The sequence below is a fragment of the Chlorocebus sabaeus genome, chromosome 5, assembly GCF_047675955.1.
Source record: "Chlorocebus sabaeus isolate Y175 chromosome 5, mChlSab1.0.hap1, whole genome shotgun sequence".
Taxonomy (NCBI): domain Eukaryota; kingdom Metazoa; phylum Chordata; class Mammalia; order Primates; family Cercopithecidae; genus Chlorocebus; species Chlorocebus sabaeus.
The window spans coordinates 64833729-64849353 of NC_132908.1; the positions used below are offsets into that span (position 1 = coordinate 64833729).

At 50.2% G+C, this 15625-nt stretch overlaps 1 protein-coding gene across 1 annotated transcript in view; it reads left to right on the forward strand.

Moving 5' to 3' along the window:
- Positions 1 to 2929: 2929 nt before the first annotated feature.
- The window catches only part of PSKH1 (protein serine kinase H1), a 33466-nt gene continuing 20770 nt past the window's right edge, over positions 2930 to 15625 (forward strand). Inside the window, exons 1-2 of the mRNA XM_007993908.3 lie at positions 2930 to 3066; positions 14361 to 15387. Coding sequence (XP_007992099.1) covers positions 14431 to 15387 — 957 coding nt within the window. The 5' untranslated portion in view covers positions 2930 to 3066; positions 14361 to 14430. The remainder of the gene's footprint in view (positions 3067 to 14360; positions 15388 to 15625) is intronic.

The following is a 15625-nucleotide window of genomic DNA, read 5'->3' on the forward strand; positions in this document are numbered from 1 at the left end:
GAATCAGAGAGACCAATGGGATTCAGGAGGATATTTATTAATTATTTAGGTGCACCGGCCCAGTCGGATTAAAATCTGAAGGACTGAGCCCTGAACAAAGAGTTAAGTTACCTTTTAAGCATTTTGTGGGGCAGGGGGAGATCTTTGCAGGGGGAAGCATATTACAGAAGCAAGAAACAAAGCCCGTTATTAAATTAATTGAGACATGCATTACATCATTTCTTACTTTTCAAGGAGAAGCATGTTTTACGACTTGAGTTTATCTGTCTAGTGACCTTGCAACTGCACAGCTAGGGAAACGGGGCCTTCACAATGCCTGGGAAAGGAGGAGAGATAAGGCTCACTAGCCGCAGAAAAACAGGCAGTTAATTTTTAAAGGACTCCAGCTCTTTCTCTTTCTCAGGGGGAATTAGACTTTCTTATATACAACTGAGTTTCTGCTTACACATTCTTCAATTTCTTTTAATTTCTGTTCCAGAGGCAAAGGATCCCTTGAGCCTAGGAGTTCGAGGTTACAGTGAGCTTTGATTGATGCCACGCACTCCAGCCTGGATGACAGAGCAAGACCCTGTCTCTATTTAAAAAATAAAAAAGGCTGGGCGCAGTGGCTCACGCCTATAATCCCAGCACTTTGGGAGGCCGAGGCCAGTGGATCACCTGAGGTCAGGAGTTCAAGACCAACCTGGCCAAAATTTAAAAAATAAAATGAGGCTAATGAGGCAGATGTCTTGCTTAAAGTCAAACAGCTCTGGAAGTGTCAGAGCTGGGATTTGATCTCAGGTATGTTTGGCCCCAAAGTCTATACCCTTAATTATTGCACTAGACTTTTGGAAACAATTTTTTTAACTTTTTTTTTTTTTTTTTTGAGACGGAGTTTCACTCTTGTCGCCCAGGCTGGCATGCAATGGCACAATATCGGTTCACTGCAACCTCTGCCTCCCAGGTTCAAGCAATTCTCCTGCCTCAGCCTCCCAAGTAGCTGGGATTACAGGCGCCCGCCACCACACCTAGCTAATTTTTGTATTTTTGGTAGCAATGGGGTTTCACCATGTTAGCCAGGCTAGTCTCGAACTCCTGACCTCAGGTGATCTGCCCACCTGGGCCTCCAAAAGTGCTGGGATTACAGGCGTGAGGCACTGCGCTGGCCACCATTGTTCTTTTTTTTGTTGTTTTTTTTTGTTTTTTTTTGAGACAGAGTCTCGCTCTGTCGCCCAGGCTGGAGTGCAGTGGCCAGATCTCAGCTCACTGCAAGCTCTGCCTCCCGGGTTTACGCCATTCTCCTGCCTCAGCCTCCGGAGTAGCTGGAACTACAGGCGCCCGCCACCTCGCCCGGCTAGTTTTTTGTATTTTTTTAGTAGAGACGGGGTTTCACCGTGTTAGCCAGGATGGTCTGGATCTCCTGACCTCGTGATCCGCCCGTCTCGGCCTCCCAAATTGCTGGGATTACAGGCTTGAGCCACCGCGCCCGGCCCATTGTTCTTTTTAAATGAAATCTTGTATGAAACCTTACTACGGCTGGGCGTGGTGTCTCACACCGGTAATCCCAGCACTTTGGGAGGCCGAGGAGGGCAGATCACCTGAGGTTAGGAGTTCGAGACCAGCTTGGCCAACATGGTGAAAACCTGTCTCTACTAAAAATACAAAAGGGCTGAGCGTAGTGGCTCAAGCCTGTAATCCCAGCACTTTGGGAGGCTGAGGTGGGTGGATCAGGAGATCAGGAGATCGAGACCATCTCCGCTAACACGGTGAAACCCTGTCTCTACTAAAAATATAAAAAATTACCGGGGCGTGGTGGTGGGCCCCTGTAGTCCCAGCTACTCGGAGGCTGAGGCAGGAGAATGGCATGAACCCAGGAGGCAGAGCTTGCAGTGAGCCAAGATTGCGCCACTGCACTCCAGCCTGGGTGACAGAGCGAGACTCCATCTCAAAAAAAAAAAAAAATTAAAATTAAAAATAAAAATAAAATTAACCGGGCATGCCTGGATAATTTTTGTATTTTTAGTAGAGACGGGGTTTCACCTTGTTGGTCAGACTGGTCTCAAACTCCTGAGCTGAGGTGATCCACCTGCCTTAGCCTCCCAAAGTGCAGGGATTACAAGCGTGAGCAACTGCACCCAGCCGACGACAATGTTTTATTGGTGTTAATTTATTTTTAGGTTTAAAGTATAACATTAGCTTATACAGTCAATCAAAGTTCCATGTGCAAAGTTCATACTCAATAAAGATTTGTACATGAGCCACTGAAATGGGGAAGATGGATGGAGGTTACAATGCACTTACCATCTGCAGCACCTATTTTTCCCCCTCCAAGTTGGGTTGACTGTAAAGTGAACCAGTTCTGATCCTATAGAGAAGTCATTTTGAATGGTAACAATTTTTTTTAAATCCGCTTGCTTTTCAGACTCGAGATATAAATTAAATTAACAACAAATAACCATGAGTCCAGAAGTTGGCCAAAGATTGACTTCACCAATCTACAAGTTAACCATTTGCACCTCTTCTTTGATGGAGGCCAAATTCAACACATGGAGTTCTGAAATTATTCTAATTGCAGTTTTAAAAAATATATTTTGTTAATGAAATTTAAGTCAATCCTTTGCGGAGTTCCAGAGGCACTTCCAGAAACCTCTGTTGGAAAGCATTGTTTACCCAAGCTAGCACTACAGAGTCCCCTTTCCCCCAACCAGAAACTTGAAACTTTCTCCTTATTTCCCGCGATCCCTCGTTTTTCTATCACGGATCTGTCCGGCAGACAGCGGTCAAGTTTCTTTGAACGACAAATAGATCCACCCGCTCAGGAGAGTGCCTGTCCCCGCCCCGAACAGGTTGATTGGCAGGCCACGCTCGGAGATCCGCCAGCCGCGTAGCCCAGCTTCGTGAGAGTCCGCCCCGTCCCGCCCTGTAGGTTTGTTTTGGCTTTAGCTGCGCGCTGTGATGACGCCACGACGCTAACGCCCGAGAATGGCGGCAGCGGCGGCGGCGGCGGCGAAGGCGGTGGCCGCGGCTACAGCCTGGAGATGGCCCACAGAGCCACCGAGACGCCGAAGAGCCCGCCGCCCGCGCGAGGTGAGGCGGCCCGGCCCAGGACGACGGCCCGACGGGCGGGAGGGACGGCCGAACTGTGGTCGTGGTCGCTTTCTGGCGCACCGGGGCCTGCGCCTGGTCAGCCCGCAGCGTCGGCCCGTGTCCCATGCGCCAGGGCCTACAGGGTTGGAGAGCAGGTCGGGCGATAGCTGCTTGGGTCCCCGGCGTCCGAGTTCGGACTGGCCTCGGAACGTGCTGTCTTGCTGGGTATCCCGTCTCTAGGCCTGCGTGGGCCTGGTAGACGTGGTCGGTTGCCCTGCCTGCTTGCTGTTCAGCCGCCCCGCGTCCAGAGCGGGTCAGGTTGATCCAACCTGGTTGTCCTTGTCTTTACTGCCTTCTCGCGCCCGGCGCCTACTCCACACTCCTTCTTTGCATCTGCCAGGGGCCAGCGGGGCAGCTGATCGCTTCCTTGTGCAGGCTGGGAAATAGGTTTGAGTCCAGCTGGGTTGCCTGCTTGGCAAGCTTGTCATTCCTCTACCTGCAAGGGGAAGCCTAGCCCCTCACACTTAGTCCCCCTCCATAAAGCGGTTGAAATGATAATTCCCACCTGAAAATCTGAATAAGTCCTTCACTGCCTGAAAGTGGTTCCTTAGTGCCTTCAAGACAAAGGCCACACTTCTTAGCAAGGCATTCAGGGCTCTTCATAATCTGGTGAAGGCTTAACCAGCCAGTCAACACCAGAGCGCTTTTGTGCTCCCTTTACGTAGTTTATTGTTGTTAAAGCGTGTGGTGCCCCTGTTAGCTCTGGTTTCATATCTTTGTGCTTTAGTATTACTAATTTTGAGACAAGGTCCCTTGCCCAAGCTGGAGTGCAATGGCTCATTCATAGCTCACTGCAGCCTTGAACTCCTGAATTCAAATGATCCTCCCACCTCAACCTCCCGAGTAGCTGAGACAACAGGCGCTCACCTCCACGCCTGGCTAAGTTTTAACATTTTTTGTAGAGCCTGGGAGTCTGGCTTTGTTGCCAGGGCTGGCTTCAAGAGACCCTCCTGCCTAGGCTCCCAACGTATTGAGATTAATACAAGCGTGAGCCACTGTGCTTGGTCCCCTTGTGCTTTAGATACGCAGTTTTCTCAGTTCGCAATACGCTGCCTTCCACCCCACCGACCACCTACCAGTGTTGGAAACTTACATCTGTCCTATAAAATCCACCTGAGATGTCACTTCCTAGGAAAAAAAATCTCCCTTGCTTGACATATAACCATTAACTCCTCATATCCATGCTGCTACTATTGAGTACATCCTGTTGTGTCACATGGTGGTCTTCTGTGTGCATATGTCTGGCTCTGTGCCTGGCATAAAATAGGGTCTAGCCTCCAGTAGCATTTGCTGAATGCTGACTTATGAATGGATAAATTCAGCTGTATTTTTGAGCACCTATCAGGGCTAGGATCTGAGATGAGCACAGCAAATGCAAGCGTATGTGTGTGGTAGGTGGTACAGCCTCTTAATCCTGGATAGTCCAAAATCTCCTCGGATAATTTTGTGATACAAATTCAAAAGCCTCACTGTCTGAGGTTTTTTTTCTTTTTGAGACGGAGTTTCGCTCTTTTCGCCCAGGCTGGAGTGCAATGGCACAATCTTGGTTCACTGCAACCTCTGCCCCCCAGGTTCAAGTGATTCTCCTGCCTCAGCCTCCAGAGTAGCTGGGATTACAGGCAAGCGCCACTACACCCAACTAATTTTTGTATTTTTAGTAGAGATGGGGTTTTACCATGTTGGCCAGACTGGTCTTGAACTCCTGAGACCTCAGGTGGTCCACCTGCCTCAGCCTCCCAAAGTGCTGGGATTACAGGAATGAGCCACTATGCCCGGCTGAGATTCTTTTTCTTTTTTTTTTTTTTAAACAGGGATGATGTCTTGCCATGTTGCCCCAGCTGGTGTCGAACTCCTGGGCTCAAGCAGTCCTCCCACCTTGGCCTCCCAAAGTTTTGGGGTTACAGGCAAGAGCCACTGCACCTGGCCCACTCTTTGAGATTTTGATGAAGAAGATCTGGGGTAGAAATCTGTATTTATTTATTTTTTCTTTTTTGAGATGGAGTCTCGCTCTGTTGCCCAGGCTGGAGTGCAGTGGTGCCATCTCGGCTCACTGCAAGCTCCGCCTCCTGGGTTCACACCATTCTCCTGCCTCAGCCTCCCTACCAGCTGGGACTACAGGCGCCCACCACCATGCCTAGCTAATTTTTTATATTTTTAGTAGAGACGTGGTTTCACCGTGTTAGCCAGGATGGTCTCAATCTCCTGACCTCGTGATCCACCCACCTCGGCCTCCCAAAGTGTTGGGATTACAGGCGTGAGCCATCGCGCGCGGCCGGAATCTGTATTTTTTTTTTTTTTTTTGAGATGGAGTCTTGCTCTGTCACCCAGGCTGGTAGTGCAGTGGTGCGATCTCAGCTCACTGCAACCTTTGCCTCCCAGGTTCAAGCGATTCTCCTGCCTCAGCCTCCCGAGTAGCTGGGATTATAGGCACGCACCATCACACCTGGCTAATTTTTGTATTCTTAGTAGAGATGGGGTTTCATCCTGTTAGCCAGGCTGGTCTTGAACTCTTGACCTCGTGATCCACCCGTCTCAGCCTCCCAAAGTGTTGGGATTACAGGCGTAAGCCACCTCGTCCGGCAAGGTATCTGTATATTGAAAAAACTTCCCAGGTAACTTTACTGTGCTTTCTTGTTGAAGATCTTTGTCATTGCCTAAGAAAACTGTTGTCTCCTTTGTCCAGTGAGAAGGGCTTGCCTTGTGAACTCCTGTTGTCGTCTCATGCCTAGAAGCATGGGCTTTGGTGTCAGAAAGACCTGGATTCAGTTTCTGGCTTTTCTGAAATCTTGAGGTTCTCTAAGTCCTAATTTCCTTATTCCAAAATAGGAATAATCGTGCCTACTACATGTGCTTGTAGAGAGGAGTAAGGTGGTACATATAAGATCCTTAGCATAGTTGGCACTCAGTTAATGGAAGCCACTTTTATCGCTAATGCTCCTCTTCACAGAGTTTCCCTTGTCAAAAGAAGGACTTGTCTTCTTTTTTCTTTTCTTTTTTTTTTTTTTTTGAGACGATGTCTCGCCCTGTCGCCAGGCTGGAGTGCGATGGCGTGAGCTCGGCTAGCTACAACCTCCGCCTCCCAGGTTCAAGCCGTTCTCCTGTCTCAGCCTCCCGAGTAGCTGGGACTACAGATGCCTGCCACCATACCTGTCTAATTTTTTTTCTTTTTTTTTGAGACGGAGTTTTGCTCTTGTTGCCCAGGCTAGAGTGCAATGGCGCGATCTCAGCTCACCGCAACCTCCACCTCCCAGGTTCAAGCAATTCTCCTACCTCAGCCTTCCCAAATAGCTGGGATTATAGACATGCGCTACCAAGCCCATTGTATTTTTAGTAGAGATGGGGTTTCTCCATGTGGGTCAGGCTGGTCTCAAATTCCTGACCTCAGGTGATCCACCCACCTCGGCCTCCCAAAGTGCTGGGATTACAGGCGTGAGCCATGTTGCCCAGCTTACACACCCAGCTAATTTTTGTATTTTTAGTAGAGATGAGGTTTCACCATATTGCTCAGGCTGGTCTCAAATTCCTGACCTCAGGTGATCCACTAACCTCGGCCTCCCAAACTGCTGGGATTACAAGCCTGAGCCACCACAACTGGCTAGAAGGTCTTGTCTTAATAAGCCTGTTTGTTCTTCAGGCTTAGTTGTGTGTAGGAAGTGCTTTGTATTATATGATTTCCTCAAGGTCATTTCTGGTCATTGGGGAAAACTGATAATAGTGTGCTTGCTTTTTTTTTTTTTTGAGACGGAGAATCTGAAGTAGGTGCTGGAGTTCTCTATCAATCACAAGTTCATAGTTAAATGAGTGAGACGTTGCTTTGGCCTTCTGTTTTACTTTGGAAGTGTGGGTGTGTAATATGGGCAACTTAGGTCCTCTTCACAGCTTCCCAGCTGTATGATGTGAATGGGCTATAGGTGTGCCAAAGTATCAACCCTTAAGCTTCACGATAGCTGAGAACAGGTGTCTCCATTGACTCCCGGGTGTTATGCAATAGTATCATTCTATCATTCTCTGTGTATATCTTGGCATGGAGAAAAATTTTTGAGAGAAAGAAGTACAGCACTGGAAGAAGGGAAGCAGTTTGCTTGTTGAGAACTAGAGAGAGACTTATTTATTTGAACTCCCTTTCCTTCCAGGAATCTTACTCAATGAGCATTAAGCTAGTTTGTGTTGGCTAGGTCATCACTGAACTAATTCTTGGTACAGCCCTCTGTTGCCATGGTGTCTGATGTGATGCTAAGGTGGAAAAATGTGATGTTTTCATTTGCTGGGAGAAAGTTTTCTTTCCAAGCTGCCAGCATTGAAATGGCCTCTTGGGGCATCCTAAGAGTCATGGATAAAGGGACTGTTGGTGTGGAGCCATCCAGGCTGTAAGTTTCTTGAGAGTAGAGACTATGGCTACCTGCTTTTTGTTTGTCACAACCTCTGGCAGAGTTCCTGACCCACAGCAGGAATTCAGTAAATATTTCTGGGTTGAACATGGAATTTTGGAAGGAGAACCCCTGGTACATTGCCAGGGTCTATATTTCTGATGATGGCATGGTCTCACTCTGTTGCCAGGCTGGAGTGCAGTGGCATAATCATAGCTTACTGCAACCTTGCCTTCCCATGTTCAAGTGACTCTCACCTCAGCCTCCTGAGTGGGACTACAGGCACACAGCACCACACCCAGCTAGTTTTTTTTTTGTTTTTTTGAGATGGAGTCTTGCTCTGTTGCCTAGGCTAGAGTGCAGTGGCGCCATCTCGGCTCACTGGAAGCTCTGCCTCCCGGGTTCACACCATTCTCCTGCCTCAGCCTCCCAAGTAGCTGGCACTACAGGCGCACACCACCACGCCCGGCTAATTTTTTGTCTATTTTTAGTAGAGATGGGGTTTCATTCTGTTGGCCAGGGTGGTCTTGAACTCTTGACCCCATGATCCACCTTCATCAGCCTTCCAAAGTGCTGGGATTACAGGTGTGAGCCACTGCGCCTGGCCACACCCAGCTAATTTTTTTAACATTTTTTTGTAGAGAGGCCAAGACAGACAGATCACTTGGGCTCAAGAGTTCGAGAACAGCCTGGGCAACATGGTGAAACCCTGTCTCTACTGAAAATACAAAGATTAGCTGGGCATCCTAGTTCTCGGGAGGCTGAGGCACAAGTACTGCTTGAACCCGGGAGGCGGAGGCTGCAGCGAGCCGAGATTGTGCCACTGCACTCCAACCTGGGTGACAGAGTGAGACCCTATCCCGAAAAAAAGAAAAAACTTTTTTTTCTGTAGAGACAAGGTCTTGTTATGTTGCCCAGCCTGGTTTCAAACTCTTGGCCTCAAGCAATCCTCCTGTCCTGGCCCCCAGAGTGTTGGGATTATAGGCGTGTGCCACTGCATCCAGCCTTATTTCTGGAATTATTGAGAAATTACTAACTACTTCATTTTGGTAAACAGTTTTTCTTTTTCTTTTTTTTTTTGGAGATGGAGTCTCGCTCTGTTGCCCAGGCTGGAGTGCAGTGTCACGATCTTGGCTCACTGCCACCTCTGCCTCCCGGGTTTGAGCAGTTCTCTGCCTCAGCCTCCCGAGTAGCTGGGATTACAGGCACGTGCCACCACACCTGGCTAATTTTTGTGTTTTGAGTAGAGACGGGGTTTCACCATCTTGGCCAGGCTGGGCTTGAACTCCTGACCTTGTGATCCGCCTGCCTCGACTTCCCAAAGTGCTAGGATTACAGGTGTGAGCAGCACCACCCAGCCGGTAGACGGTTTTCAAAACATGGCAGTAGAATGTGGAGATCTTTGCAGGTGACAGGTTATAAAGCTTTGCTTGGAGAGGGCAAGGTTCCTATGTTTCCTTGTCTGGAAGACATTCACAGACCCTGCCTCTATGGCCAGGAAATTGCTTCAGGATTCATCCTTGCTCCCTGCTCCGGGACCCTGGCTTTCCCCACAAATGGGGCTAGCTTTGGCAGCTTGTGAACAAACTTGCTTTGGCATTCAGAAAAGAATCTGTAAAACTCAAACTTACTTCCTTCATTGTTGAGGATACTTACAGGGTGTCCAAAGAGTATGGCTATGGTTTAACCACCGATCTGGCCTCTTCAAAATTTCTGAGGTTCTAGAATTGTTGCCTTGCAGCAAAGAGAAATCCAAGAGCCAGACCACATTTCTTTTCTTTTCTTTTCTTTTTGAGATGGAGTCTTGCTCTGTCGCCCAGGCTGGAGTGCAGTGGCGTGATCTCAACTCACTGCAACCTCTACCTTCCAGGTTCAAGCGATTTTCCAGCCTCAGCCTCCCGAGTATCTGGGATTCCAGGTGTTCACCACCACACTCGGCTAATTTTTTTGTATTTTTAGTAGAGATGGGGTTTCACCATGTTGGACAGGTGGTTTCAAACTCCTGATCTCAAGTGATCCACTTGCCTCAGCCTCCCAGAGTGCTAGGGTTACAGGCATGAGCCACTGTGCCTGACCTGTTTTTCTTTTTCTTTCTTTTTCTTTTTTTTTCTTCTTCGGAGTGTTGCCCTGTCGCTCAGGCTGGAGTGCAGTGGCATGATCTCAGCTCACTGCAACCTCCGCTTCCCAGGGTCAAACGATTCTCCTGCCTCAGCTTCCGAGTAGCTGGGATTACAGGCACCCACCACGATGCCTGAAAATTTTTTTGTATTTTTAGTAGAGACGGGTTTCACCATGTTGGCCAGGCTGATCTTGTACTCCTGACCTCAGGTGATCTGCCTGCCTTGGCCTCCCAAAGTGCTGGGATTACAGGCGTGAGCCACTGCACCCGGCCAGACCACATTTCATTTGCTCTGAGTTCAGCACTTTGATAAATACCAAGGGAGTTCTGGAAACCTGAGAATGGCCCCTTCCCTCAAGGGTCTGACAGCTGTAGTGATCAAAGGCAGTCCGGAGTAGAGCAGTGAGCAGCGTGACTCAGATTATAGTTAGAATGGAGGTTTCTAAAGCAGACCCTTCAGGAAAGATCCTCAGGAAAGCTTTGTGGGTTCATCAACTCAGTGGCATGGGGAAGGTTCGAGGCCTGGACTGGATGAGGCCTAGCACTGCTGGAGTCTTTCCTGAGTGCTAGAAGGAGCCCCAGATGGGGAACTAGGAGATTTGGGTCCAAGATGCTTGGTCACCACTGTCTGAGTGGCTTTGGACGAGTCTCTTTACCTCTCCTGGACTGTCATTTCTGTAGAGTGTCAGTGAGGATGATAATGCTGAATGCTCACACTCATTGCCACACTGTCCAATGTGCATGCCTTCCTTGAAGAGTGCTTTGGACCAGGCTGGGAGTTGAAGGTTTGGAGGCGGACTCTAGAGAGTTGGGTACTTTCTGCAAGATGACATAGTGTGACCCTCCTGGGAAGTCTCTCTTTCTAAAGCTTCCTTACTCATCCTTGCCCATCCCTACACCCACCATGGTCACTGGGCTAGAGGCACACATGAGATGCTGGGAACTCCTAGGAAAAGGCTCTGCTTTTCTTCCTAGGAGCTTTACCAGCCACCTCCCATGTCATAGAGTCTGCATTTTCACCTGACCACAGTGTGGAGAGGGAGTTTAACAGATGTGATGGCTGGGCGCGGTGGCTCAAGCCTGTAATCCCAGCACTTTGGGAGGCCGAGATGGGCGGATCACGAGGTCAGGAGATCGAGACCATCCTGGCTAACATGGTGAAACCCTGTCTCTACTAAAAAAATAACAAAAAACTAGCCAGGCGTGGTGGCAGGTGCCTGTAGTCCCAGCTACTCGGGAGGCTGAGGCAGGAGAATGGCGTAAACCTGGGAGGCAGAGCTTGCAGTGAGCTGAGATCCGGCCACTGCACTCCAGCCTGGGCGACAGAGTGAGACTCCGTCTCAAAAAAAAAAAACAGATGTGATGGGACTGTGGAGCAGCTGTGATCACCTGGGGGCTGTTGCCCATGATCTCCACCTCTCAGCCAGCACCCTCTCTTGTCCACTTTCTTTTTTTTTTTTTTCCCCCTCTCTTGGCCAATTTAGTCTAATATCATCCTCCAGTTTCAATCTGTAGTTGGGATGGTGGAGTACCCGCATCAGCCTGTCTTTACAGAGTTTCTGATTGGAATCAATGGGAGAGAAACTGTGTCCCAGGAAGAGAAAAGGAAGGTCAGAGGGAAAATCCTTGACTCTCTTATTGCCAACTGACTTTATTTTATTTATTTATTTATTTAGTTAGTTAGTTAGTTAGTTAGTTTTGAGACGGAGTCTTGCTCTGTCGCCCAGGCTGGAGTGCAGTGGCCGGATCTCAGCTCACCGCAAGCTCCGCCTCCCGGGTTTACGCCATTCTCCTGCCTCAGCCTCCCGAGTAGCTGGGACTACAGGCGCCCGCCACCACGCCCGGCTAGTTTTTTGTATTTTTAGTAGAGACGGGGTTTCACCGTGTTAGCCAGGATGGTCTCGATCTCCTGACTTCGTGATCCGCCCGTCTCGGCCTCCCAAAGTGCCGGGATTACAGGCTTGAGCCACCGCGCCTGGCCTTTTTTTTTTTTTTTTGAGACAGTGTCTCGATCTTTGTCCCAGGCTGGAGTACAGTGGCGCGTGCAGTCTCGGCTCACTGCAAGCTCCTCCTGGGTTCACGCCATTCTCCTTTCTCAGCCTCCTGAGTAGCTGGGACTACAGGCGCCCACCACCATGCCCGACTAATTTTTTGTATTTTTAGTAAAGACGGGGTTTCACCATGTTAGCCAGGATAGTCTCAATCTCCTGACCTCATGATCTGCCCGCCTCAGCCTCTGAAAGTGCTGGGATTACAGGCGTGAACCACCGAGCCCGGACTTTTGTATTTTTAGTAGAGACGGGGTTTCACCGTGTTAACCAGGATGGTCTCGATCTCCTGACCTCGTGATCCACCCTCCCCGGCCTCCCAAAGTGCTGGGATTACAGACGTGAGCCACTGTGCCCAGCCTTTTTTTTCTTCTTTTAAGACAGATCTCGCTCTGTTGCCCGGGCTGGAGTGCAGTGGCGCAGTCTTGGCTCAGTGCAACCTTCATCGGGTTCAAGTGATTCTTCTGCCTCAGCCTTCCTAGTAGCTGGGGTTACAAACAGGTGTGCATCACCATACCCAGCTAATGTTTTTGTATTTTTAGTAGAGATGAGGTTTTACCATGTTGCCTAGGCTGGTCTTGAACTGTGGACTTCAAGTGATCCGCCCACCTCGGCCTCCCAAAGTGCTGGGATTACAGGCATGAGCCACTGGGCTCAGCCTGTGTGTCATAATTAATAGGAAATCCTTAGCTCTCTTCAACCCTTGGAGCACTCAGGTAGACATAGAGAAGAGCCCTCTCGTTAGAAAGGTGGTACCTCTGGAAAGCAGTAACTTCAGCACTGCACCTTGTCCGGGGCCCCACCAGCCCCAGGGTATTGTTCATGGTTGGAACATCTCTGGGAATCAAACTGGAAGGGCTCCTGAATCCCCATCGTAAGGAAGCAAAATAACCCTGATCTTCATCCTGAGTTAAATCTGAGTGAAACTGCCAGTGTCGTCTCTGAGCCCAAGCCCCTCTGACTCTTTTTTTTTTTTTTTTTTTTTTTTTGAGATGGAGTCTCACCCTTTTGCCCAGGCTGGAGTGGGGTGGCACAATGTCAGCTCACAGCAACCTCTGCCTCTCGGGTTCAAGCGATTCTTGCCTAAGTAGCTGGGATTACAGGTGCCCATCACCACGCCCAGCTAATTTTTGTACTTTTAGTAGAAATGGGGTTTTACCATGTTGGCCAGGCTGATCTCAAACTCCTGACCTCAGGTGATCTGCCTGCCTCGGCCTTCCAAAGTGATGGGATCACAGGCATGAGCCACCATGCCCGGCCCCGCCTCTGACTCTTGAATGAAGACTAGGCAAGTTTTGCAGTCACCGGGTGGCGTGTGCTGAGGCTTGTGGTCCCAGGTTCACTGGAGTTGATTACAGCAGCTCTGGGCCTTGTGTGGGATTTCAGCCATCCATGTAGTGTGCTGGGGAAGTGAGAGACCCTGGAATAGGGAGTTAAACTGCTAGGGTGGGGACGGTGCATTAGCGAAGGAGTGGAAGCCTTTCAGGAGAATGAGGGAGAGCCCCAGGGAAGTGGTTTGTTGTTTGTTGCAGAGGGACCAACCCCTGTAGGAAGCCCAAAGGGCTGGGAAAGATACCCATGAAGGAGGCCTTGGAGAAGCAGCTTTCCGAGCCCTGGTGGGTGATGGTGTTAGAGAGCAGGCCTCCAACACTTCACACCCCCATTTCAGAAAAGATGAGTCAGAATAATAAGAGGAATGATTTTAACATTTTAGAACCATGGGACTTCAACTAGGATAAGGGGCCCAGGCAGAGGAGTGAGGAGGGTGGGCGCCCTGACGGCTGAGGCTGTGTGTGTTCCTGCCCCATCTCAGGGTTGAAGAGCAGCATAAGACTGAGACCCAGGGAGATATGAGTCAAAGCCGTGATGTGGCTGGGTGTGATGGCTCACGCCTGTAATCCCAGCACTTCGGGAGGCTGAGGCGGGCGGATCACGAGGTCAGGAGATTGAGACCATCCTGGTTAACATGGTGAAACCCCGTCTCTATTAAAAAAAAATACAAAAAATTAGCTGGGCGTGGTGGCGGGCGCCTGTAGTCCCAGCTACTTGGGAGGCTGAGGCAGGAGAATGGCGTGAACCCGGGTGGCGGAGCTTGCAATGAGCAGAGACCGCGCGCCACTGCACTCAAGCCTGGGTGACAGAGCGAGACTCCGTATCAAAAAAAAAAAAAAAAAACAGAAGCCGTGATGCTCGGGCCATCTTTTCAGCTAGACCCTATGTTGAGTCTGGGCTCTTGAACAGCAAAGCTATACTCCTGACCAGGGAAATAAATGAGAGCCAGGACTTCGGTTTTTTGTTTGTTTGTTTGAGACAGAGTCTCGCTCTGTCGCCCAGGCTGGAGTACAGTGGTGCAATCTCAGCTCACTGCAACCTCCACCTCCTGGGTTCAATCAATTCTTGTGCCTCAGCCTCTCAAGTAGCTGGGATTACAGGTATATGCCACCGTGACCGGCTAATTTTTGTATTTTTAGTAGAGACGGGGTTTCACCATGTTGGCCAGGCTGGTCTTGAACTCCTGACCTTAGGTAATCCACTTGCCTCAGCTTCCCGAGGTGTTGGGATTACAAGTGTGAGCCATCACGCCTGGCTAGGAGTTTGGTTTTGGGGAGACTGGGTTTCTGGAGAGGGAGAGCTGAGGAGGATGGCTGGTTTCCTTAGAGTTGTCCTGGCTGTGCTGACTTGTTCTCTCTTTGTGTGTAGGTGTAGACGGGGCACTGCCTTCAGAGCAGGTCCTGCCAGCCTCGCTGGAGAGGATGCCCTCGTGTCCGTGATGGGCTGTGGGACAAGCAAGGTCCTTCCCGAGCCACCCAAGGATGTCCAGCTGGATCTGGTCAAGAAGGTGGAGCCCTTCAGTGGCACTAAGAGTGATGTGTACAAGCACTTCATCACAGAGGTGGACAGTGTTGGCCCTGTCAAAGCTGGGTTCCCAGCAGCAAGTCAATATGCACACCCCTGTCCCAGTCCCCCGACTGCTGGCCACACGGAACCTCCCTCAGAACCACCACGCAGGGTCAGGGTAGCTAAGTACAGGGCCAAGTTTGACCCACGTGTGACAGCTAAGTATGACATCAAGGCCCTAATTGGCCGAGGCAGCTTCAGCCGAGTGGTACGTGTAGAGCACCGGGCAACCCGGCAGCCATATGCCATCAAGATGATTGAGACCAAGTACCGGGAGGGACGGGAGGTGTGTGAGTCGGAGCTGCGTGTGCTGCGTCGGGTGCGTCATGCCAATATCATCCAGCTGGTGGAGGTGTTCGAGACGCAGGAGCGGGTGTACATGGTGATGGAGCTGGCCACTGGTGGAGAGCTCTTCGACCGCATCATTGCCAAGGGCTCCTTCACTGAGCGTGATGCCACACGGGTGCTACAGATGGTGCTGGATGGCGTCCGGTATCTGCACGCACTGGGCATCACACATCGAGACCTCAAACCTGAGAATCTGCTCTACTACCATCCAGGCACTGACTCTAAGATCATCATCACCGACTTTGGCCTGGCCAGTGCTCGCAAGAAGGGTGACGACTGCTTGATGAAGACCACCTGTGGCACGCCTGAGTACATTGCCCCGGAAGTCCTGGTCCGCAAGCCCTACACCAACTCAGTGGACATGTGGGCGCTGGGCGTCATTGCCTACATCCTACTCAGTGGCACCATGCCGTTTGAGGACGACAACCGTACTCGGCTATACCGGCAGATCCTCAGGGGCAAGTACAGTTACTCTGGGGAGGTGAGTCTGTGCTGCCCTGTCCCGGCATGTTGGGGAGGCACCTGCGGGGGCAGGTATTTCCTGCAGCTCTGTCAGAGGTACGTCCTCGGGGCCGTGCTCATGAGGGCCAGGCAGGTCATGTAAAAGGGACAAAGTGAGACTATCACAATGTAGTTTGGGTTCCCTCAAGGTGAGCCCTGAGACAAAGACTTGGGAGCAGATAGTTTATTTAGGATGTGATTTGAGTAACTGCAAGTGA